This window comes from Lissotriton vulgaris, chromosome 3_2, assembly GCF_964263255.1.
Source record: "Lissotriton vulgaris chromosome 3_2, aLisVul1.2, whole genome shotgun sequence".
Lineage (NCBI taxonomy): Eukaryota > Metazoa > Chordata > Amphibia > Caudata > Salamandridae > Lissotriton > Lissotriton vulgaris.
Genome location: NC_141690.1, coordinates 313,510,493 through 313,521,308, shown reverse-complemented (window position 1 = coordinate 313,521,308; position 10,816 = coordinate 313,510,493). Strand labels below are relative to the sequence as shown.

The window sequence follows — 10,816 nt, the reverse complement described above, 5'->3', positions numbered from 1 at the left end:
CATACAATGACGCCTGCATGCATACGTCCCCAAGCAAATACACACCTCCACACACAGACGCCTACACTTACAGACCTCTCGCGCGCCCACTCTTAACACCGGCCAAGCACATCGAGGCACACAGGGAGAGTATAGACACGCAATCAGCCCGCGCAGGTATACCTGCATGCGACTATATGTATACACCCCCTCACAAATACACACCTCCAGTCCACACACAGACGCCAACACTTATAGACCTCTGGCACCCACTCCACGCCGGCCAAGCACATCGACGCATACAGACCACCCAAGCCCAGTTAGACACCCACGCGCACACACGTCAAACAGCCCCCCCCCCCAACTGCAGCCGATCGCAATTGGACATCCAGACCGTGCTCGAAGCACACAACGGTAGGCGCTGTACCGCGTCCACAGACCACACCGGAGGCATTGCATCGGTGTTCACTGGCCGTGCCCCACAACACCGCACCTGCCGGCCGCACGGGCCACTTAGTGTCTGGAGGCACGTCTGCTACAAGGCAGGGAGGGGGGCCGGGGGGCAACATGCCCACCCGCAGGCGGAAATCTATGCAGAGAGCAGTGCAGGATTACGAATGATCGATGCGCCCCCATATTATGCACCTCATTCTCTCCAGAGACCCCACCCCCCCCCCCCCTCCCCAAGATCCACCCACCCCTGCGAAATATTGCTAGAATTCAATCTGAAATGAGAAACGGATGAGGGTAAAGCATCATTCAAATGAGTCAATGCTGAAGTGCCCCCCCCCCAGCCGCCCCCGCCCCTGAGCACCCCGCCCCCGCTGCATCGGTTTATATCTGTCTCCGAACCGGCTTATTTCTTCAATGAAGGCGGCGCGCGGCGCCCGGGGGTCAGTGCGCTGCTTGTGCGTAATGAACACACGGGCCATATGGCAGGGGAGGGATGAGCAGGGCGGCCTTCAAAGGGGCGCTGTTTAACGATCTGGGCGTTCATTCCACCCCTTGGGGGTGGGGGGGGGGGTAGAATGTGGCCTAATGGCCAGTGCTGCCGACTTTGGTGGTCGGGAACGCTGCAGGTGCGAGTCTCGCCCTGCGCGCAAAGTCCCGTGATTCAGGGCAAATCACTTAATCTCCCCGTGCCTAAAAAAATGTATGTGCCTTGTGTAGGGTAAATGGTGATCATGTAAAGCGCTATAATACCTTAGGGTGGAGTTCGCGCTATATAAAACCGCAGTCACGACCGCATCCTCCCCGCACAGGACCACCTGCCAGACACATTTGTCAGACGAGGGGCTCGTCCGAGTTCTCAGGGATGCATTCTCCCCCCACCACCCCATATGTGGATTATCCGACAGAATAATTTATGACCGATCCCCGGGGCTACAGGTGTACAGGAGGGGCGCATGCCACACACGTGTCTGTGAGCACAGCCCTCGGGCTGTTCAGGAGGGGGTCAGGGGTGGATCCATCCGCAGGGGGTATATGTGGGCGGCCAGGATATTTATAGGGGGGGGGGTGCAGGCGCGCAACATCCATTGGAATCAAAGGGCTTCAACCCCCCCCCCCCCCCCCCCGTGTGGCAACACGGGCACACACACACAGCCGCACCCGAGCACTTCACAGGTCTTTAAAATACCATGTGCTTGTTAATGAGGCTTTGTTGTTGTTTCACACCTTCCAAGAGCCCCTGCAGCTCCACTCTGCATATTGCTTAAAGTTTCAGCCCCAACCACACATTTTTTCTTAGCCCCCACACCCCCCCACGAAATGTGGCTCTAGTTGCGCCTCTGGGCCGGGTATATGAGTCAGATCACAGCTGCTGCCCCCCTGATATAGTTCGTGTACTTCAGAAGCTCCGGCCGCCTGCTAAAAATGCGCACGCGGTGATGGACAGCAAGGACCGGAAGTGGTGACAGACAAGCGGAAGCCCAAGAGGGGGACATTTTATAACTGGGCTTCTCGGCCTTCTGCCAGAGTCTCCTTCCAACAGCAGCAGCAGGTCCGCCTGGTGGGGAGTGGGCCTGTGGCCCCCACGGTCCCTATCCGCAACAGCGAGCCCTGGCAGAGAGCGAGTGTGCCCATCTTGAGCTGGAGAGAGCGCTATAAAGCGCCCCCTGTGCTCCACCACAAGCACTGCGAGTTCACGTTTATGGGGGCGGGCGTTCCCTGAAGTGGTCAATATCACTGAGGGCAGCAGGCCTCCCTAAGGGGACCCTGCCCCCCCCCCCCCTTCACCCCTTGCAGCAGAGCCGTCCTGGGGAGGTGGCTGCACAACGCCTGGGGTCTTCCAGCAGCAGAGGGTCCATCTTAGGTAGGGTGTCTGTCTGAGCTGCCCAGGTACTCCCTACAGCAGCAGGGTACCTAGGGGTATTTACAAGGCCCAGCGCCCCTCCCCACCTAAGGCCGCCGACCAGTGCTTGAAATGGAAAAAATAGAAGTGCGGGTACTCTGTACCAGAGTACCTGCTTGTTTCTGGGAAGTGCCGGCACTCCCCTATTAAAAGTATAGCATTTCTCTTGAGAAGTGCCAGTACTCCCCCCCCCCACCCCCTCATAATAAAAAAGTGTAGGTACTCCGTACCGGCCCATTTAAAGCACTACCGCCGACCCTTTAAACACTCTGCAGTGCCCGTTGCCACCCTCAACAGCAGCTCCGGCGTGACGAGGAGGGGTCTCCGTGAAGTTCCACTGTGACTAGTACATTATGTGTCTTGGAGTGTGGGGCTCCCTAAAGTGTTCACTGGGCTTCAGCAGCAGTAGAAAGAGGTGTGTGTGTGGGGGGGCGAGGGGAAGGAGTCTCTTAAGTAGCCATGCCCATCCTAAGGCAAAGTATCCATCTTGCGGAGGGGGAGGGGCCCGCACTCCCACAGCAGCTGGATCATTTAGTTGGGCGTGGGAAAGTGGGGAGGGTCTTCCTGCTACAGAATGTCAATTTAGGTTTTTTTTTGGGGGGGGGGGGGTGGTGTCATACAGTTCTTTTTTTTTTATTCGGGGGGGCTCTTTTAGAACAGAACGCTGCAGCATGTCCATCTTGGGGAGTGGGGCTGACTCTCTAAAGTGCGCAGTGCTTTTAAGTGCCAAGGGTCCTTCTACAGAGCGGGTCGTTTTTGATTGGTCCGCAGTGGCCTGTGCGCTCGTCCAATAACCATCTCCCTCGCGCTCTTTGGCCCTAGCACATACCCGGGCTGAAGGAGCGGTTGTAGCGCCCAAAGCCGCCATGCAGCGCATCCTTTGGCTGAGGGGAGGTTGGAGGATGTATTTCTACAGCACGTGTAAGAGTTGAGGGCAGAGCTCTCGAACGCCCCACGAACACGTCACCCCGGAATGTATGTAGAGGCGTGAGGGGGGGGGAGCCCTACAAAACACATCCCACAGACGGGGGCGTAGAGTGCCCGAAGTCTTCCTACAGTACATGTAAGGGTTTTATTTGGGGGAGAGGGGGACTCCAGGACATATGTAGAGGCTGATGAGTGGCGAGTCTGCAACGTCCAGTGTCAGCCCACAGTGTGTGTAGAGGCAGGAGGAGGGTGGGGGCTATCGCAACGCAGACAGGGGTCAGGGGGTCAAGACCCTTGTTCTTCCTCCATCACGGGTAAAGACGTGCCTGGAGCACTCCTGTGCAATGTGTAAAACCCGAGGGGAGGCCCCCACAGCGTGCAGGGGCAGACGGGGCAGAAGCTGTGGCGCTCAGTGGGGCCTTACCACCTACATAAAGGCCCGCTGCCACCCCACACCGCCGCTTCCCTGCTTGGTCTCACTCTCAACCCTCGACCTGTGTGTATGTTGGGGGGGGGGGGGGGGGGGGCAGTGTCATCTACTGCCTGTGATGAGGCTGTGGCGGGTCTCTCGTGACTGCTCAGTGCCACATGACTGGCGGGGAGTGGGGTGCTCCCCGCAGCACCGTGTCACGCTTCAGCAAACAAGTAGGCCGCAGGGTGGGGGTCTCGGGTGCGAGCAGGCCTGCCTGGCGAGCCCGCAGAATGACACCTGCCATTTCACTGCAGAAACACTGCTGGAAATGAGACTGCGGTCTCCGCGTCACTGCCCTATGGCGCCCTGTGGCACCCAGAGCGTGTGCCCTGGCATGGCTATCAGGACGTGAAACCAGGAGCATCACCAACACGGGTGAAAGGATGGTCCTTCAGAACGTGAAATGAGGAGCAACACCCAAGGATGAAAGGATGGTCCTTCAGAATGTGAAATCAGGAGCAACACCAAAGCAGATGAAAGGATGGTCGTTCAGAAGTTGAAATGAGGAGCAACACCCAAGAATGAAAGGATGGTCCTTCAGAATGTGAAATGAGGAGTAACCCCACGCGGATAAAAGGATGGTCCTTCAAAATGTGAAATGAGGAGCCACACTCAAGGATGAAAGGATAGTCCTTCAGAGTGGGAAATGAGGAGCAACACCCAAGCAGATGAAAGGATGGTCCTTCAGAAGGTGAAATGAGGAGCAACACCCAAGGATGAAAGGATGGTCCTTCAGAATGTGAAATGAGGAGTAACCCCACGCGGATAAAAGGATGGTCCTTCAAAATGTGAAATGAGGAGCCACACTCAAGGATGAAAGGATAGTCCTTCAGAGTGGGAAATGAGGAGTAACCCCACGCGGATAAAAGGATGGTCCTTCAAAATGTGAAATGAGGAGCCACACTCAAGGATGAAAGGATAGTCCTTCAGAGTGGGAAATGAGGAGCAACACCCAAGCAGATGAAAGGATGGTCCTTCAGAAGGTGAAATGAGGAGCAACACCCAAGGATGAAAGGATGGTCCTTCAGAATGTGAAATGAGGAGTAACCCCACGCGGATAAAAGGATGGTCCTTCAAAATGTGAAATGAGGAGCCACACTCAAGGATGAAAGGATAGTCCTTCAGAGTGGGAAATGAGGAGCAACCCCCACACGGATGAAAGGATGGTTCTTCAGAATGTGAAATGAGGAGCAACACTCAAGGATGAAAGGATGAAAGGATGGCCCTTCAGAATATGAAATGAGGAGCAACACCCAAGGATGAAAGGATGGTCCTTCAGAGTGTGAAATGAGGAGCAACACCCAAGGATGAAAGGATGGTCCTTCAGAATGTGAAATGAGGAGCAACACCCAAGGATGAAAGGATGGTCCTTCAGAATGTGAAATGAGGAGCAACACCCAAGCAGATGAAAGCAAGGCCCTACAGAATGTGAAGTTGGGAGCGTTCTGCACCAATTTTAAAAAAAACATTTTTTTTGTGGGGGGTGGGGGGCGCGGGGAGGGGAGGTACCTCGAGGCATTGATATAACCGCTACAAAACTCTAGAAATCAGTCAGCTTAGTAGGCTAAAGCACCTGCTGCAGAATCAAAGCCATTTCTCTGGGTGACTAGGCTTCTCATCCATCTGAGGCCAATGAAATCTTTGCCTTAGGGATTCAGAATAATAACACGTCTTCTTAAAGCGCCTAGACGTGATTTGGTTGTAGGCGCGTGCTTTATGATTGGCCTGTAACAGTGACACAACGGACGTCCACTTTTATCCTAGTAAGGGAAATAAAACTTACACACGAACCCGAGAAACATTGAATGCTTGGCCTTGAAAGGGAAGTCGAGCCATGGCAACCTTATTTCCGAGGGCCCAGTCACAAAAAAAGCATAACTTGTGTTATTTGCAGCGCCACTGTCTTGCATTTCGCTGCAGGTTCATGGCGCTACAAATAAGAGGTGCTGAATTATCCACTCCAACCGTGCACTGCTATCGATCTCAAGCATGAAATGCTCGATTACTCCCACAGGATTCAAACCAGTTACTCGCCGATCACTTCCTGACCCCTGAAGCACGTGCATTGACCAGCTGAGCTACCGCAGAACAAGAGCATCATTCAGCAAAGCTTCTAATACCACATCACGCCCCACCAGCTAATGTTCTTCGCGTGTCCACTGTGGGACCAGTATCACCCTTCACACCATGGCGCTGGAATGGAAGCCCAACAGTGCAGCCTTCGAACATCGCGCCCCACCAGCTCATGTTCTTCGCGTGTCCACTGTGGGACCAGTATCACCCTTCACACCATGGCGCTGGAATGGAGGCCCAACAGTGCAGCCTTCGAATATTCAGTGTACAACACTCTGCGCGTTCTGTAAATACCTTTTTTTTTATTTTAAACAATGAAGTTTACAAAAAACAATGTGGTACCTTCTCTCTCTCTCCACCCTTGTGTTCCTGAACACTGACAGATCTTCAAAGGGGGGTACGGGTGGGGGGGATGGATGGGTGGGTTTATCATATGACACTTTTTTTTTTGTAAGAGTCACTGTCCAGCAAGTTTTTAAGACACGATAAAGCTAAAATATCCAAGTCTTCCAGACAAAATGTTCTCACATTTACTTCGCCATGAAATGCCTCAAAATCCCTCAGAAAGCGCAACAAATCCCCCAGAATCCTGGAGCCAGGCCTGCGGCCTCTGTCCTTCGGATGCGCGCGCCCGAGCTGCCCCCAGAGGCCCAGGATCACACCTCGCACTCGCGGGCCGGCTGCTGGTGGCAGGTGCACGAGCCGTACTCGTTGATGATGACCAGGGCGCCCTCGATGTGGTTGGGCTTGTAGTCCACATAGTACTCCTGGGCCGACATGGTGGCCATCTGGTGCATGGTCTGTTTCTGCTTCTGCTTCCGGCGCTGGGTCACGAAGCACTGCCGGAGGTGCCTCAGGCCGGCCGGGAAGCACTTCCAGGACACGTAGAGCACCAGCACCACGATCAGGAAGGAGAAGATGAGCGCCATGGTGCCCGTCACCACCTTGTGGATCTGCACCGCGTTCTCCGAGGGCTCGGCGGGCAGGGTGGCCGTCGCCAGGCCCCCCGTGGTCCTCTCCACCTCCATGTCCTGCACGTCGCTGCTGCCGAGGATGTTGGTGGGGCCGGAGCTGGAGGTCTTGTTGGGCGAAGCCGCCGGGAGGTCCCCTCGGGTCGGGTCGGCGTTCTCCTCGCACAGGTGGAAGGCGAAGACGGCGTCCAGCACGTCCTCGCCCTGCGCGTACTCGGGGCTGGCGCACAGCAGGCTGTTGTCCGAGCGGCCCTGGAAGCGGCTGAGCCAGGAGGCCAGGGCGCACACGTTGCGGCTGCAGTCCCAGACGTTGCCCGACAGGCTGATGCTGCTCAGCGACTTCCAGGAGGCCAGGATCCTCGGGTCGATGTGGCTCAGTCGGTTGGAGTCGAGCTGCAGCGTCTCCAGGTGAGGCACGGCCTCGAAGACGTGCGGCTCGATGTGCTCGATCTCGTTGCCCGAGAGGTCGAGCTTCTCCAGCCTCCAGACGAAGTCCAGCGTGTTGACCACGATGGCGGCCTTGTTCCTGCGCAGGCAGAGCGAGTGCAGGGACAGCAGGCGCGGGAAGTGCGCCAGGTTCACCTTCACCAGGTCGTTGTGCTCCAGGTGCAGCTCGGTCAGCTTGAAGAGGCCGGCGAAGGAGTTGCGCGCCAGGCTCTTGAGCTGGTTGTAGCCCAAGTCCAGGAACTTGAGGCTGCGGCAGTCCTGGAAGATGCGCACGGGCACGAACTGCAGCGCGTTGGAGCGCAGGTGCAGGGTGGTGAGCTTGCGCAGGCCGTGGAACAGGTCCGGCTCCAGGGCCTGCAGCAGGTTGTAGGAGAGGTCCACGCTACGCAGGTTGGGCATGGTGCGGAAGGTGCTGTTGGGCAGCTGCGTGAGCCGGTTGGAGCTGAGGGTCAGCTCCTTGACCCTGCGCAGCCGCTGGAAGGCGCTGCCCTCCACCGAGCTGATGTGGTTGTGGTCCAGGTAAAGCCAGGTGAGCTGCGCCAGCCCCGTGAACTGGCCGTCGCGCAGCTCCGACAGGCCGTTGTAGCGCAGGGACAGGCCCAGGACCCCGGACAGGTTCTGGGGCATCTCGGTGAAGTTCAGGGACTCGCAGTAGAGCAGCCTGCCGTCGCAGCGGCACAGCCGGGGGCAGCCGGCGCTCACCAGGGGGGCGAGCTTCAGCAGGACCCCCAGCGTGCACAGGATCCAGCCAGGGGGCTTCCTCAGCAACCAGTTTAAGCAGAGACCCAGGAGGAGGAAATCCATTAGCGACTAGAGTTCCACGTTGGCTCGAGAATGTCCATTTAGTCTATTTTTTCCCGCGGGGAAAAAAAATCCTACATCATATTTCGTGAGAAAATCACGCAGTCCCGGTGGGTGTGGGAGCCGCGCTGCATGGAAAGTTCACAACACAAACGGGGTAAAAATGGCACCGCCTGCTTTGTTCATGTTAGGTGTTGTCACAGGAAAAATTCTGCAACACAATGTTACTAACAAATACAGATGAACAAATCCTGCTTTTTGGAAAGAGTTCAAATAAAAAATTGTCTCACCCACCCTTTTTCCCAGAGTGTGACAAGCTCCATTCAGCTGCCTCCTTTGTACGCAGCTAATTGTATGCAGGGCTTAAAAGACCCTTCTGTGCTGGCAAAGCAGTCCCTTCCCTTTGGCAGCGAGGGCCCGACTGGGCAGCTCCGGGCGCCTCCTGGAAGAACCGGAGCCGTCGACTCTCCGCGGCGCTGCAGTGTGTCCGGGGCTGCAAGTGTCCCAAGTCCGGCTGCCCTGCCTTCCTCTGTCCCTGGTCCGGCGCTCCAGCTCCTCTGCAGTCACTGGCCCGGCTCCCTGGGGGCGTGGGGGGTCTCTCCAAGACCCGCAGACCTCCGCCAGCGCTTTAAATCCAAGACGCGCAAGTTTCACCAGGGCGCGCGGTGGAGGTGGCTGTCTCTGCGCCTTCTCCCGCTCTGACCGCCTCGGCTAGCGCCTCCTGAAGTCAATAGCTCTGGCACCTAGGTGGCACAGACAGACCCCCAGATCTGTTGACACCTGTCCCTCCAGAACCACAGCGCTGCCGTATCCGAGATGCGCAATTTTCAGGAGCTGGCGCCGGAGGTGGCTCGCCTCGTCCCGCGCTGTCTCTCACACTGTCCACCCCCTCTCTCTCTTTCTGCAGTCAATAGCACAGCTCCCTGGGTGGCAGGGAACCCACCGTCTTCAGTTAATGGCTCCCCCAGGACCCGGCCGCCCTCTGATTCACGTTTGGTGCCAGCGCGGAGGACCATCGACCGGCGCAACCTTGTCCTCCTGCCGGAGCGGTCCCTCCAAGCGCGGTCCCCGGGCGGCTGGGGTGGGCTGGCTTTCCCATGCCTCGGTCGCCTGCCTGCCTCGTTAGGTGATGCTGAGGGGGAGTATGGGGGGGTGGGAGGGAGAGGCTGAGCCCTCCTCTCAGCGGAATCTGTGCTGCTGCCGGAGCCTGCAGAGGCGCCCTGTGCTCACTAAAACTCCTCAGCATCCCTCACTGCCTCGCGCAGACACGCGCAGATGGGAAGGGGTGGCGCAAGGGGGAGGAAGAAAAAAAAAATCCCAACATTTTTAGCCATCAGGGGAAGTAATATATGTTCACTGCTGATGGAATGGAAAATGCTTTAAGCTGCAGCCTGCTCAAAAACACATCCGCCGCAGCAGCAGCGAGACGGTGCGGGAGGAAGGGGACGCGGCAACCAATTTCTTGGCGCTGTTTGGGCTTGTTCATCCCGAATTTAGAGGCGGTTCGCGGTAGAGACAAGGAAGCACGCGCGTCGCGTCTCGAGGAGATAGAGAAAGAAGGCTTCGTCGCCAATGTGCTATATCGAAGTTGGTTGTTTTCAGGGGAGATTTGCATTTATTTTGACATGCTGCTGATTAATACCTGTCCTTCCACGTTCTTCCAAGCAGGCTGTGGCCTTGCTTTTCTCCCAAGCGAGCAGATTACTATTATTAGATCATATCATAATGTTTATTCACGGTTGTTTGGCTTTACGGAGTCGTTTTACCGTGCAGTTGACTTTCATCCCACACATTCTGTTTCATGATCAGGTTCAGTGGTGTTACAGGTGCGCGCACCTGTGCTACGTCACACCTGTAGCTCTTCGTTTATGGCCGGAGCGGTCCTGCAAAATGTGAGCGGTTCGACCCAAGCGTTCCTTCTATGTTACATTTAGGTTTGAATGAATGCATGCGAAATGCGATGGCGCTTTCTTAACAGCCTAGGTTTTTTTGGTCTGTTCTTTCTACTTTAAAGAAAGTCATATGGCTGAGAGACGCGAGTTTTGCGTTACAGAAAAATACACGTTTTATATTCACCCACTACTTGTTTATTCTTCCTGCCACTTATTCCAGCATCCTGCTTCCCCGGTTATCATCAATACTGTTAAACGGGCATGCCCGCCACGCGCTATCGATCCTGTGTCGCGCGCATCATGGACCCCGCTGGTTTCAGTGGCTGAAGAGGAAAACCGACCCCTTTCTTTTTTCAAACGTGGGTATTTGGCTAGAAACAATTCCACGGACGCTTGGCTCATCCCTGTCGCGAGAGGAGAATGGTTTTATGCTACTAAATCGAGAGGAACGCAGCGCGGAAGTAGGTGCCCCTCTTACCCCCAAATGATTGAAATGCCCCCCAGCCAATTAGCGGCGCGCTTCTGCAAAAGGCTGGAATAGAAGGTCTAATTAGTACTTGGCGCGCCTCCGTGGCCCCCAATCTCATCCAGCCACGAGGTGTACACCCAGTACAAGGCCAGATGAAGGGGAGGCCGGCCGTGCACAATAGCATTAGACAGAACCGTGAGCTGAAGGGTGCCATAGCGGTCTCGGAACCAGCAGGTCCGGATTCTAATTCCGGCTTTTCCATTGACTCGCGAGTGTGATCCTCTGCACATCACTTTATCTTCCCAGCTGCCCGCATTTGTTGTACTCAGAAAAAGATGAACTGCATTGATATGCGAGGTTGGAATTTTACATTTACAGTGAAAGACAGGCACACGCGTGGGGGCGACCAGTGTCCCTTCCCGCTGCAGGGCG

At 56.0% G+C, this 10,816-nt stretch overlaps 1 protein-coding gene across 1 annotated transcript; it reads right to left on the bottom strand.

The window, feature by feature from the left end:
- Positions 1–6,224: 6,224 nt before the first annotated feature.
- Positions 6,225–9,229, bottom strand: LRRTM1 (leucine rich repeat transmembrane neuronal 1). Its single transcript, XM_086964590.1, has one exon. The coding sequence runs from the start codon at positions 8,024–8,026 to the stop codon at positions 6,461–6,463; it is 1,566 nt and encodes a 521-aa protein (XP_086820716.1). The 5' UTR covers positions 8,027–9,229; the 3' UTR covers positions 6,225–6,460.
- Between the last annotated feature and the right edge of the window lie 1,587 nt (positions 9,230–10,816).